The sequence below is a fragment of the Salarias fasciatus genome, chromosome 2 (genome assembly GCF_902148845.1).
Source record: "Salarias fasciatus chromosome 2, fSalaFa1.1, whole genome shotgun sequence".
Classification (NCBI taxonomy): domain Eukaryota; kingdom Metazoa; phylum Chordata; class Actinopteri; order Blenniiformes; family Blenniidae; genus Salarias; species Salarias fasciatus.
Genome location: NC_043746.1, coordinates 9,491,733 through 9,505,542, shown reverse-complemented (window position 1 = coordinate 9,505,542; position 13,810 = coordinate 9,491,733). Strand labels below are relative to the sequence as shown.

Sequence of the window (13,810 nt, the reverse complement as noted above, 5' to 3'; positions counted from 1 at the left end):
GTGATTAGTGAGTTTTGCACTCTGGTGTTCATTTTGAGCGCACGATTAAGGATCAAAGGTGAAAGATAAACTCCACCTGAAACACAGTTCTGATGACCCTGATAGTTAAGATTGAAATTCAGAATATTGTCAATGAAATGTTCTGTTGAAATGAAATGTATTGTCGAGTGTGTTCATGTTAAACTGGTACTGTGGTACACAGTCACACCACTAGGCGGCGCTGTGGCAGCAGGCAGTCATGATCCTGCTTGAAAATGGTGGTTTGTACTTGTTTCTCTTCCTTCTACACAGTGCATTGCTCAATTTCCCTTTTGACCATGATGAAGTGACTTCTTCTCAAAGAAGAAAAAGGGCAAGTCAAAGCAAGTTCATTGATATGAAGTCTGAAGGGAAACCTGAGCAAATATCAGTGTTGCTGCTGGATTAAAAAAAAAAGTGAGTGTGCCAACATTTTGATCCCAGGAGTGAAGGGACTGGAAGCTGCTTCACCTTATAACTCTTGGAACTCTTAGTAAACCTCCTCATGAGAACAACAGGATTCTGCACGTTAGTCTACAAATTAATCTGAGTTGCATTCTTATTCAAGTTCATCCCTTTTGGGGGGACTTTTGCTAATCATTCCTTCATGGGGCTTTTCTCCTTAGTTCTGACTGCGGCGATGGTATCAATGACGTTTATAACTTGAGAGCTGGTGTTATCTAGAAGGCCAGTGATAGGAGCTCAAAGGCAGAGCTGACATGTGAGTGACCGTCTGGGCAAAGAAAGTTCAAGTGTTTTCATCAGTGTAACGTTTTCTGATCAACTCTGTTTCAAGTGAGACTTTAAATGAACCAAAGTAATGATCAGAAATGGAAACATCCTTCAACAAAACCTCAGAATTGTTTAAACCTTTGGAAATAAGCGGGTCTAAAATGTGTGAAACAGACTGGAAAAGTCCATATTTCTCATAGATGTTCAGAAGAGCTTTTATCAAATCAAATCTAGATCATCACAGTGAAAATTAAAATCTAACTGTATGTTTATTCCTACTGATAGGCTTTCGATCGCGCCACCACCGGTATGGTAAACGAAGCGGTTTGGGTCTGTGTGTTGCATGATTAGCTTCCCAGAGTTCTGACCAGTCTGTGTTATAGCACATTTCATTCAGAACCGAGGGATCGTACTGGTTCTGCAGAGGAATGTAAGCTGGTGGAGTGAGTGTGGGAGGCTTCTTGTTATTTTTTTTTCTCACTGAATTTGACCTTTTCAGCCATTTTCTCTCACTCCTTGCAGCCGGCAGATTTTGGCCGTTCTGACGGCATTCTGCTGCCGGTCCTTGTTTGTTGAGCTGAATGTGACAGGTATGTAGAAGAGCAAAAGGAAAGTGCAGACTGGAGAGCTAACGGCACACCTCTGCAGGATTGATCATATTGAATTATTTCACATTTTTAAACAAAAACATTTCTTTATTGGTGTGTGAACCTGCTGGCAGGCCAGATACAAATTAGACAAAAACATCCACATGAATGTATATCTCTGTACAGAGCATGAGGCCGAGGATGTATTTACTTTATCACTTCAGTGTTTTGCAGGACAGAAAACCTTATCGTCCAAATATGTGACAATAGCCAAAAGTATTCATCAGAAATCCACTGTTTCTCCAACAGTTTTAAATAAGAGAACAAAATGCAGTGATTTGTACAGAAAAGTTTTATTATACAAGACTAAACAATGTACATTCAATCATCTAAACAACCAAATGGAGTAGTAACGGTGCAGTGCTCGTTCATCATTCACAGCAGCAAAAAAGAGAAGGATGTTTTCTTTGGTGTTCCAACCCACTAATAAATCCTCTCACGAAGCTAACTACGGTGTTAATTTCCACTTAAGGCTTCTTTGGTTTGGCTTTTGGGATAACTTTGGCTTTTGGTATAACTTTAACGGTGGCGGACACAGATTTGGCTCCTTGTAGGTTGTGGGCGGTGCAGGTGTAGGTTCCCTGGTCCACGTCTCTCACTTCGTCCACCAGGAGAACCGACTGAGACTGCTGCTGAGCCGCTCCTCCACTGACGGGACCGGCGCTCTCCTGAGTGTACGGAGGCCTCCCGATCTGCAACCAGCACAGGGACTCGGTTCAGACAGCAGGGCGCAGCTCCCTGTTTACAGTAAGAGCTCAGGCTTCCTGCTTACATAAGGGATTAATAATTATTCACAGGTCACCATTCCTCCAAGGCTTTTTTCTTTAAAAAGAAGAAAAGAAAACAGGAAGTGGTTTATAGGTCCATAGGTTGAATGTATGTTGATCATTAGTCAGCTGGCTAAGACCTTTAAGGGTGAAGCAGTGTGACTGGAAGCTCAGGGTTAAATCCCACTGAGAGTTACATCAGGAAAGATATACAGCATACAACCTTTCCTATTTTAACTCTGTAAACCATTAATAGGTGATTTGGTCAAATCTAAATTAAGCCGCCACTAGAATTTCGTTTTCTTTTTGTAAATGGGTGAAGTATCTCATGTTTTTGGATAACAGTAGATCAGAGATGTCCTTGGTGTCTTTCAGCTTATTTCCTCTTAAAACTCTAAATTAGAGAGAATAAAACATCTCATAACAGTGATTTGGAGATTTTGAAGATTTTAAAATCCATGCAAGAACATGAAACAGAATAAAAGCCACAGTCATTACAGCTGCTATCTCTTGGAAAGTGGTGTCTACACGGGAGCCTGAAAAAACAGGGAGGTGAATCTAAAAACTGAAGCAAAATGTGTTGATTGTCCCTGACCTGCTGTCCTGGATACTCCCAGGTGAAGTCTATCGCCACGTTCTGCTCTCCCATCACTGTGCAGCTCACACGCAGGTTTTCCCCAACAGTTACTGAGCTCGATGAAGCCTGGATGACTGGCGCAGGAGGAGCCATGGGGTCTGGCGGAGAAGATGGACGAGAAGCACATTAACAAAACTTCACAGACACTCGGGAATGAGTTAATTTGTTATCCATTTATCAATCCTAGTAGTGACTGGTGCTGTGAAATTAGCTCGCTACAGAAAAACTTGGCACAGATGAATGTCTGGCATTGGAATCCTCAAGAAAACTGTCAATAAAAATAATAATCAAGGCATCACAGATGATTTTCTCAGATTAATTTAGCTAATCATTGAAAATACCAAACGTGTAGAATCTAAAACTGATGTATTCTCTTGGACACGTATGAAGATTTAATGAAAACTATTTTGAAACGGCATTGACATCCTGAAGAGATCTAAATCGTCAGCCTTGTTGCACGTTGTTCGGCGCCACTCACAGTTGACATAAATGAGCATGTACTTGGTGGAGCTCTGCCTCAGCGCTCCCAGACTGGCCACGCAGTACAGAGCTCCAGCGTGATGGGGCCGCGGCCGGTGGATGGTGAAGCCCTTCTTCACGTCGAAGGAGATCTCCGTGCCGTCCACGGCCACCTCCACCGGGGGAAACTCCCGGTGCAGGGTCACCTCGGCCTCGGGCGACGTCACCTGACAGGGGAGGACCGTCGGCCAGTTGGTCCTCAGCTGAATCACCTCGTAGTAGTCAGACGATGGAACAAATAGTTCTTGCGGGTCTGCAGCGAGGAGATGGGACAGTTATTGATAAGATTACCATAAAGCATATCTGTCAAGGTGATATGATTGGAAAAATATGTATAAAAGTTTGGTCCTCATACCTGGAAAAAAGACAAAGACTTTCACAGCTTTGTTGTACTCCTTCCTGCAGTCAGTATCTTCACAGTACATGGGATAACAGGTGTACTCTCCTGTGTCTGCTCCAGTGCTGTTGACCAACGTCAGAGCTCCATATCGCTCATGTTGGACGATCCTGCAGAGACAAAATAATCATAATAATACTAACCAGATATGAGTGATAAATAGCTCAACAATGGTTTATAGTATCCCACCTCAGCCTGCCGTCGTCCTCCTCCTCCAGGTACGGAGGGACGGCCCACTGCACAGGTTTTCCCCTGCACCTCAGCTCCAGAGTCCCACCCGTCGGCACACTTAGGGTCTCTCCCACCTTCTTGAACTTCCCTCTGTTTACCACCTGCGTTTCACACAATCATTCGTCAAATCACAAACGCTCCCATGTTTACCTCACCCAGTGTGTGTTTGATGTAACGTAACCTGTGTGAGGACAGCCGGCGCCTGGGCAGGAGCAGCTTTGGTCTTCGGTTTGGTCGTTGCTGCTCGGGGCCCTTTATTTGTTGCTTTCCCAAGTTTGGGTTTGCTTTGCTTTGGCGCTGTTCTTCGTGTGCCCCTCTGCTCCTGGGCATCTTTTTAACATTATTCAACATACAGAACATCAGATCAACACTGGGAAAGTAATATATTACTGGCCAGTGCTAATATATTACTTACAAGTAATGTATTAGAGTCAATAATTGCATAACACTGGCCACATCAAGTAATACATTACTTTCCCAACATTGCATATGATGCATCATAAGCTTGCAAACACTGAAAGCAGCTCTCCATTTTGAATTCACAAAAACACACGGAAAGAGAAAACAACCACTCACCTAACTCGAAGATTAGAGCACATACGAGAAGAGTGCTGAGTACCAGCCTCCACCTCCATCCGGACGAGCTTACCAGAGGCATTACAGGGCGGATTATCAAATCGCTGTGAGTTCATACAGTTTGACCCACGGTCCACGCTGCAGAGAGTCAAATGAGGGAAGGCAGAAGAGAGAAGTGGAGGAGAGTCGCAAAGTGAGCAGTCAGCTGTTTACCAAAATCACACAAATTCCTCCTCCTCCTCCTCCAGAGTGGCATTAGTACCCCAAATTCCTCCAGACTGGCTCAATGGAGGCTTTCAAGCCTGTCTGCACCAATGAGGGTCCAGGGACTGAGGCCCCTCCACCTGGGATCACACAGCCTGTTTGCTTAGCTGCTGGACTGGAAGCGTGCTCGCAGTTTGAGTCTGACCCTGACAAACGCCGCCGACAAAGAGCTGAGAAAATTAGCTTCTTGATGGCATTAGGTACCCTGTAAAGTATGTGTTCTACTCAAACTGCCTTTCTATTAAAAAAAGAAAAAGAAGGACATTGAGTTCACTTTCAGAACAGGACAGCAGTTTGCGTTCATGTCTAAAATCAAGAATGTTTTTTGTTAGAATCTGGGCTTTAGAGCTTATTTTGTAAATAGTGTGCATGTTCTCCCTGTGTATGTTGGGCTCCAGCTCTCAAATACAACTTCCAGTTACCCCATGGCAGACAAATCTCTGTCAGAATGGATGGTTGTGTATTTCAATACGCTCCTAAAAACTTAAAAAAAATACTGACTTTACTGATTTTTTTAAAACTACAATGTAGTGAACAGCTTATAAAGCTGTCTGAGAGAAAAATTCAACTTTACTGCATTGACAAAACTATCCATTGTGAATTTTCTTCCCAGCAGAAAACAGTTCAGATCACGAGACCCCATATCCAGTGGGAACAATGCAAATATCTTCTGATTGAGCAGTTAAGCCTCTGATTGTGAACATAACAAAGATAAGCTGCCTTGAAAGGCCTTTCTGTTCTCTGTAAATTCTGGGGACGGGGGCATTTCCGATTGTAGAGATTGCATGTGGTACCAAACCGCAGTATCAGCCGTTTCTCTTGTTACTCAACAGAAAACCTCAAGATTGCAATAATGTGAACAATTTTCATTTTATTTAAAGTATACTTTCACAGCACTACAATAAGCACATTTGTACATGTTTTGTATTTACACACACACACGAGCAAGGAACAATTAATACAGCAAAGTTCAAACAGGTTAACAACAGCAATATTCCACGAAAAAGTTTCACCATATCTACATTTTGCAGCATCCTCAGAAGACTGCTTTCAATTTAAATGTAAAAACATTTTGTAATCTTTATTAAAATTCTGCAAAATTAAATTATAGATATATTTAACAGTTGATATAAAAATGTAAACTTGTTATTTCAGGTAATTACATTTTTGATCATTTACACGTTACTGAGTAGATTTAGAGGATCCAGGTGAACACAGGAGGAATGTTTCATTTTGAGTATGTTCTCCCTCTTCTCTCACAGCTTTCACAGAAATCAAAAAGTTCCCTGTACATATTAAAGGTTTGCAGATTGTTAAGGAAGCACCTCAGTGCTTGCACAGTGATTTATGAAACAAACTGGCAGGTTGTAGTTCGGTGCCACAAGTTAGAACAACTGCTGTTATCACTGACTTCCACTTTAACTCTGAGCTTCTTCCTGCAACAATGCATTTTACCGCCCATAACAGTTAACAGCAAAATAATCCGTTTGAAATAAGAACATTTGAATACAAAAAATTCCAGAAGTGCGTAAAAAATGGAACATAAGAATATAAATTTATCATTGGTCCATTTCTTATTACATCTGTGCTGCTGTTTCCTCACTGATCCTCCGATATTGAACAGTGCTGAGCAGAGGTCCACATAAAACAGGAGTTACACTGTGAAATTCACAATAAGGCGTCAGTCTATATACATCCTGGCATCATCTGAGCTCAGAACCGCTCTTCACTGATTATGTGCTTGTCTGATTTGTTGCTTATGGTTTCAATCTTCATGTGGTTGGTTTGCAGGCGCTTCCGCTGGACACTGAAATGGATTCCATAAGCAAAATAGATAGCCAGTCCTGCAGTGTGAAGAAGAAGAAGATCACTTAAAATTCAGCACTTAACTTGATCATAGGCTGTTAAGACTTTGAGTTGGAAATGGTCTTACCCACTGCCATCCAGACGGCGTATCGTACCCAAGTGTCTCCACCCAGCTGCACCATCAAGTACACATTGATGAGAGTACTGACTATAGGCAAAGCAGGCAGTAAGGGTACCTGTGAAGAGAGAGATTAACAACGTGTGAGGGTATTTAATTCAATCGCAACTGAAGGAAATTACCAGAATGATTAGATTAACAGATACCATAAAGGAAGCCTTGGTGGGATTCTGTGGGTGTCTCCAGATGATGAAAATGTGGAGCAAAATGATGACCCCAAAGATGCAGACAAGAGCCACACACCACGCCTCCAAGTTTCCCAGAGCGGTGATGGCAAAAGTCAGAAGGATGCACAAAGCCAACACCCACACAACTGCAGAGGGAGGAAAGATTGAAAGTGTTTACCGTGCAGAAAGCTATGGAAGCGTCCGTTGCACTTCTCAGCACGTACCAGAAGACACGGTCAGGATTGTGACTGTCAGTGAGGTGGTTGAATTGGGAGTTGATGGAGGTTTGAATAAGCTGAATTTAGATTTCGGTACTTCGGCCTTTAGGTCTGTTTTTTCTTGAGATGGACCCTCCTGGTACCTTCAAAAAGGAAAGAGAAGAAAACAAAGAAAGGAAACATTTGGAAAAGAAAAAGATCCAGACTTTTACAACACTGAAGATGAAGTGAATTGAACCAAATCAGCATACCTGAGTATCAGGATGCAAATGGCCACCAGTGTGTAAGCAAACAGAGTACCGATGGACATCATTTCCACCAAGGCCTCCAGATCAAACAGAAGAGCCATGATTGCTGAAGATTAAAATAAAAAAAAGTTTTATTCAGCTCTTCACTTTCACCTCATGTATGAGGAACCAGGTGAACAGCTGGAGACACCGTACCTGCCACAGTTCCAGACGCTATTGTAGCTACAGCCGGACTTCCCTTGGAAGTGACTTTGGTCAAAGGATGGAAAAGCAGCCCATCTCTCGCCATGGCGAAGAGTACCCGAGGCATCGGGAACATGGAGCCAAGCAAGCTGAAAGCAGACATTCCAACAACAACAAGGTCAGTCTTCGTACGAGAGGTGTTAGTTAGTTAGTTCTCTCTTTGTCCTGCTTTTCGTTAAAATGGTGCGTCGTGTGACAAGATGAAATATAACTTTCATTCTAAATGTTAATAATATGATCCGTCCAAAAAACAATTATGAGTTTTAATTGGAAAAATAACAACCTATTCAGATGTTTGTGAACACGTTAATCGGTGCCTGTGCTTCACTTATCTGACAAAAAGTTGCATTTTAGAACACACTCACCTTTATCTTACTAGGATAATCTACACTTAGGCTCGGTTCCCCTGCTGGTTTTTATCATGTTACAGCCTCAAATTGCTTTTCAGATTCTGTTTTATGTTTTTCTTGGGTAAACAGTGTGGAATATTTTATTGACAGAGTGATATGATACCAGAGATTGTAAATGATGAGAGATTATGTAATGAGATGCATGCTACAGCTCTGTTAATGCATCAGAAACTACTTTTGGATGTCCACTTGTTCATTTGTGATCGACTTTCAGTGATGTAGCCCTACATTACACAAAATATGAGACTGACAAAAGAATGGATTTACCTTAAATATTTCATCACCTGGAAGGTTTTTATAAGTAAAGTAAAGCATTTGCATGAATTAAGCTTGGTCACATTAAAATATAAGTACTCTGAAGAAACATTATATTTAAATTAATGTGTGATCAGCTGTCCAAATCCAAACTGGTGCACAATGGTGTGTTGGTTTTGCATGCTACTGTCTTGCTCATGGGTTTTGTACCTGGTGGAGAGAGCGCACAGCGAACCCACAGCCACCACATATTTGGCAGGACCCCATCCGACATAGTCAAAGGCCACAGGAAGTGGACTTTTTTCATTGAGCATATAGTAGGGCATCATCAGGGTGAGCGCGGCAGACACAGCAAAGTATGCCACGAAACAGATGAGCAGGGAGACCACGATGCCTATAGGAACCGATTTCTGGGGGTTCTTGACCTCCTCACCTACAAAGAAGAAAATAAAGGAGCAAGTGATGCTTGGATGAAATTACTGAAGAAGTCAGAACCAAAAACTGGAGACAGAAATTGAATGTAACCTTTCATCTTGCATGGAAAAAAAAATTGGTCAACCAATATAAAAAGGTTTTTTCAAAGTGAGAGCTGCTTACTATTTGTTCTTATTGGAAGAAACTGAAAACAACCTCTGGTTTCACTTCAGCTCTCTAGCTTGGCTGAAAAAGTCACATCTCTGAGGACCTTTAATGGTTAACGGTAATGAAAACCAGTGACAGTGCAGCTCAGACTGAACTGAGGCATGGAGTTCCACAGGGTTCTCTGTAAGGACCCAAATATTTCACTTTATCCATGGTCAGTGTAGGTAAATTACTATGCAGATGACACACATATATCTATTCACTTATATAAAACTAGCCTCTACTGATCAGCTGGTCAAACAAACAAAACTTGTCTTGAAGACAAAAATGTCCTAATGAGACAACAACGTTCCGAACAGAACTTTTAGCAGTCAACCAACTCTCAAACATATGCCATTGTTTGATTTTCTTGATAAGCTTTTGTGATGTAAAAAACAATACCACCATGGGTATGTAATGAATGTGATAGAAATAAAAGTGAGATGAATTAAAACCTGTTAAAACATCCAGTTTTTGAAAACTGCAAGTAAATAATTAAACTACCAAGAATTTAATGTGTGTGATGCTGCTGTATAAAATGCTCTAGCAACATTTCATTAGAGGAACATTCACACGTTTCTGTCCAAATCTAGAGATTGCTATAATCAAACAATACTAAAATTTTAGAGCCCCCGCCCACCCACCCAAAAAAAGGAGAAAAAAAAAAAGTCTTTTTAAAATCTACACATAAGTTTGGTGTTCCTCTCACCTGTTGTAGCAATGCAGTCAAATCCCACAAAGGCGTAAAAGCATGTTGCGGCTCCTGCCAGGGTCCCACTGAACCCATAAGGGAAAAATCCACCCTGTCCGAAGGCACTTGTTACATTAACAATGGAGCTGAGGTTGCTGTATCAGGGAGAGAGAAATTTTGACCTTGTAATGTTTCACAGCCTGATAACAGGAACACTAACACTAATGTCTTTCTGTAATACAGGGCATTTTTACACACAGTGGTATGTTGCCGTGTGACATTACTTTGCTTCTACCGTGGCGTTGAGCAGAGATTCCTCACTGATTTGCCAGTTGGCGATGTCTCCTTGGATGAACCCAGAGATGGTCACGAACAGCAGCACCAAGATGTTGACTGCTGTAAAGATCTTGTTGATGGTCGTCGACTCTTTGACTCCAAATGCCAGCACGCCTTCAAGGAAAACATGATAGATGTTTATCTTCGTGTTTTGTGCACCTATCCCTTCAAGAACGTCAGTTTAAGTGACTTTACATGAGAGTAGCATGATGAGACCGGCCGCAAAGACATCTGGGTAAGGCGCCAAGCCATCGAGGCCCATTGGCGCGTTTTCCTGAAAGTAATTGGAGATGACGCCCCCGATCAGGTCATCGAATGTCCCGCTCCATGCCAGTGCAACGCTGGATGTCCCTGAGCAGAGAGCAAGTGAAATTTGCCATAAAACAATCTGTGACTCAGTTTTTAACTGCAGCCATAAACTGATAACAGCACCGATCGGTACATTTACTCCATACTTTACGACTCTGTTATTTGGAACCACAATCATGTTTTTGAGACAAGAATTTAACAAGCTGTGTAAACTAAACAAAAAAAAAGATAACATACAATATTCCATGTCGCTTTCTAACTTCCCCTTACACAGCAGGTGAACAGCCAATGTTTAACAGCCTCATGTTCATGGCTCATCTATTATGAAATTCAGAGGTTTTTGCTTAAAAAAAAGATCAATCATGCCGTTAAACCTCACAGGATATACACTGAAGTGGTTCTGACTTGCTGTATATCTTTACACATGACAGCCAGACTAATATCAGCACTGGTTCCAATAACACTCATTCACAATTAAAACTCCCTGAATTGCAGACGGAATAATCTGTTGTGCTGGAAAACAAAGCGAGTCTATCACACTTGCCTATGACGTAGGAGAGCACCAGATTCCAGCCAGTGATAAAAGCCAGCAGCTCTCCAATGGTCACATAGCTGTACAGGTACGCCGAGCCTGTTTTAGGAACCCGGGACCCAAACTCTGCATAGCACAGACCGGCAAAAATAGAAGCCACTGCTGCGATGAAGAAGGAAATGATGATGCTGGGTCCAGCTGTGTCTCTGGCCACCTCTCCAGAGAGGACGTAGACCCCGGCTCCCAGGGTGCTGCCCACACCCAGGGCCACCAGGTCCAGCGTGGTCAGGCATCGGTTGAAGGTGGATTCCTCCCCGTCAGGCTCCAGGGGCTTCCTGCGAGACAAGCTCACCAGGAAGGATTTCATCCAGCCGCACGGCATGCTTCTGGGAGTTTAGCCCGGGATGGAGAGACGAGGGGAATTATATATGAAGAGGCAGGTGGGAGTGCAGTTCGGTGTTGTCGACAAAGACGGAGTCAGTGGAAGAAACAGTGAGGGGAGAGGGGAGGGGAAGGGAAGGGAAGGAAAGGCACATCAGCGAATATGTCAGTGAATAATTGTCAGGTCGCCCCACACTGAGCACCTTGTGTTGAGAAAACAGTTTGTTACAAATTGTGTAGAACAGAAACATTTGTTTCCAGAAATATACAGTTGGGAATCAGTTTAATTAGACCAGAAGTATTCAAAATCAAGTGGAATTCAAGTAACTTATAAAGATTTTTTTTCTTTTTAAGAATAACTGTCTGACTTTGTAAAAAAAAAAAAAAAAAAAATAATAATAATAATAAAAGCTTGTCTCACTAATTTGTCACAAAATTGAAAGAAAGGAAATCCGTTCACCTTACCTGTTTCTGTGAGATATCCTGCCTTACAGGTGTGCTTGAAAGAAGGAGTGAGGAGTATCCGTCTCTGTCCTTTATCACATTATTTTTTATATATGACCTTGTTATCACCGCCTGATATGATAGTGCTGATGTCTGGATTTCTCACTGCCAGTACAGAACACAACAGATTGCACTTTACTCCGCCTGCCTTTCCTTATACAATAACTTCCGGACGCATGACTTATGCAGCACCGGTAAAAATACATATATTTATATTTACACTCTCACCTCACCGTACAAAAAAGCAAAACCTTTATTTGTAATCCATTTTCTCAATTAAAATGGCAGGAGAAATATTAATTAAACAACCTTAGTGTTGCATTTTCTCTATTTTATCTTCGTATATTGTGCAGAAACCCTTTTACTGATGGAAAATCCTGCCTAAAGCAGAGAGCATAAAAGAAATAAAACAGAAACAATTTTAATATTTGAGGGGGAACTTTCTTGCAGCCCCACAGGAGCCGTGAAGCCATCTCAGCCTGAAGGTGTCAGTTCAGCTATGACCAAAATCCAAGAGAGTATGAAAAGTGAAGAGGGCAAAGCAGCTTTCATGGTTATTTTAGAGGAAACGTTCTCCTTTTCTTCTCCCATCTGGGGAATTCAGCTCACCTAATCCCTCCTGGCATCTGCCGCAGTAAGCAGGAGGTGAGTTCGAAGGACCTTTGACCACACTTAGACCCGGACTCCCTATCTGAACATCTCACCAGCCATGATACCATTTCTTGTATCTACTACTGCACGTGATTACAGTTTAATGATTAATAATGATTAGTTAAAGGTGCTGTAGGCAGGATTCCGCATCTCCGCCATCTTGCGTAGGGTTACCTAAGCAAGATGGCCTCTTCTGATTGGTCAAAGATACCTGGAGCTTTCGAGATTCGTTTTCAGCTCAGAACAGATACAGATGGAAACGCTGCGCCCTCGCGGTAGTGCAATTATGCTACACCCCTAAAGGATTATCAATGGATACTCTAACATTTAATTCAAAGAAAACACAGAAAAATTAGCGTTGATTAGCAAAATCCTGCCTACAGCACCTTTAACATCATTAATTATAGTTAGTTATGGACTTTGATTGTATAAACTACATCTCAAATACCATTCTGCCGTATAATGATTTGATTAATGGAAGAGGTCAGGGATTTGACCCCAGATTGACGTTGCCCCGCCCCATGTAGAGACAGTTTCTTTACCTTGTCATTAATCCCATGAGAAATACTGTAGATGGTGACTGGAACAGGTCAGTGTAACAAAAATATCCATGAAGATGACTTGAGTGAAGAAGAAACAGTGATTTTTATGGCGATACACACACACGCACACACACTCACACCGCACTGGCCTGTGTGACCCTCCCACTCTATGGAATTACTCACAAAGTGGCCTTTCTCACTCAGAGCAGTTGGAATCATAATGTGGTCATTATGACATGAAGTGAGAGCAGCGAACAGCAAATCTCATTCACTGTGTGAAAAATGAGCTTTTGTGCTCACTTCATTTGTGATTTTGTTTTCACAAGTTTTTACTCCAGAGTTTCTGAATATGTTGCACATGTGTGAAACTCCAGAGAAAACAACCTCATTTATCAAAATAAATACACTTTGGAATCATATGGGAAAACATGAACCATTAGTTTGTTACTATGATAAGTACTGAGTATGTTCTGCAACAGATATATACATATCTGGAGAAAAAAACATCAACATATGTTTGAATACTTACTTGCACAGAGTTTTGTTTTAGCATTAGATTTTCAAGGACTTACACTCAAGCAGTATATTCTCAGTTGCACAACTTTCAAACAGGAGAAGCTTGTCATGTTTTTTGGAAAAAAAAAAAAAAAAAAAAAAAAAAAAAAACGAAAACCAAAATATATTTTTAGGAAAACAGGATTTTTTTTTTCAGTCAGGAAAAAAAAAAAAAGAAATCTTTGTTCAGCACATAGTTTTTCATGTTTTAAGGCCATTAATGCTAACTGGCATGTGGAGATGGCTAATGCTAACACTTTTAGCATCACATGAGCTAATGCTAATAAAAATAGATGCCAGTTAATTTAACACTTGTTGGAGAGAAATTGGAGCCTACTAAATCATTGTCGCAACAACAGACATAATAATATAAGT

At 41.5% G+C, this 13,810-nt stretch overlaps 3 protein-coding genes across 3 annotated transcripts in view; all 3 read right to left on the bottom strand.

Moving 5' to 3' along the window:
• The window catches only part of n4bp3 (NEDD4 binding protein 3), a 36,712-nt gene extending 24,575 nt beyond the window's left edge, over positions 1–12,137 (bottom strand). The window contains exon 1 of the mRNA XM_030107429.1: positions 12,128–12,137. The gene's annotated coding sequence lies outside the window, so the exon portion shown is untranslated. The remainder of the gene's footprint in view (positions 1–12,127) is intronic.
• Positions 1,684–4,756, bottom strand: LOC115399847 (platelet-derived growth factor receptor-like protein). Its single transcript, XM_030107467.1, has 7 exons — positions 4,525–4,756; positions 4,130–4,278; positions 3,907–4,049; positions 3,676–3,827; positions 3,280–3,573; positions 2,760–2,899; positions 1,684–2,089 (listed from the first exon to the last, which is right to left on the bottom strand). The coding sequence occupies exons 1-7, from the start codon at positions 4,604–4,606 to the stop codon at positions 1,865–1,867; spliced, it is 1,185 nt and encodes a 394-aa protein (XP_029963327.1). The 5' UTR covers positions 4,607–4,756; the 3' UTR covers positions 1,684–1,864.
• LOC115399849 (cationic amino acid transporter 2) lies at positions 5,728–12,934 on the bottom strand. Its single transcript, XM_030107481.1, has 12 exons — positions 12,881–12,934; positions 10,815–11,188; positions 10,157–10,312; positions 9,910–10,075; positions 9,644–9,780; positions 8,524–8,746; positions 7,601–7,737; positions 7,409–7,511; positions 7,164–7,300; positions 6,919–7,085; positions 6,722–6,830; positions 5,728–6,632 (listed from the first exon to the last, which is right to left on the bottom strand). The coding sequence occupies exons 1-12, from the start codon at positions 12,895–12,897 to the stop codon at positions 6,502–6,504; spliced, it is 1,857 nt and encodes a 618-aa protein (XP_029963341.1). The 5' UTR covers positions 12,898–12,934; the 3' UTR covers positions 5,728–6,501.
• Positions 12,935–13,810: the final 876 nt, after the last annotated feature.

Excerpts from the sequence above, each read along its gene's own strand:
- LOC115399847 (XM_030107467.1), bottom strand. The coding sequence starts at position 4,606 with ATGCCTCTGGTAAGCTCGTCCGGATGGAGGTGGAGGCTGGTACTCAGC. Across the intron at positions 4,279-4,524 it reads TGCTCTAATCTTCGAGTTAG|ATGCCCAGGAGCAGAGGGGC; the intron begins GTGAGTGGTTGT and ends AATGTTAAAAAG. Across the intron at positions 3,574-3,675 it reads AGTCTTTGTCTTTTTTCCAG|ACCCGCAAGAACTATTTGTT; the intron begins GTATGAGGACCA and ends TCCTCGCTGCAG.
- LOC115399849 (XM_030107481.1), bottom strand. Across the intron at positions 7,086-7,163 it reads AATCCTGACCGTGTCTTCTG|TTGTGTGGGTGTTGGCTTTG; the intron begins GTACGTGCTGAG and ends CTCCCTCTGCAG. Across the intron at positions 6,633-6,721 it reads CGCCGTCTGGATGGCAGTGG|GACTGGCTATCTATTTTGCT; the intron begins GTAAGACCATTT and ends TTCACACTGCAG.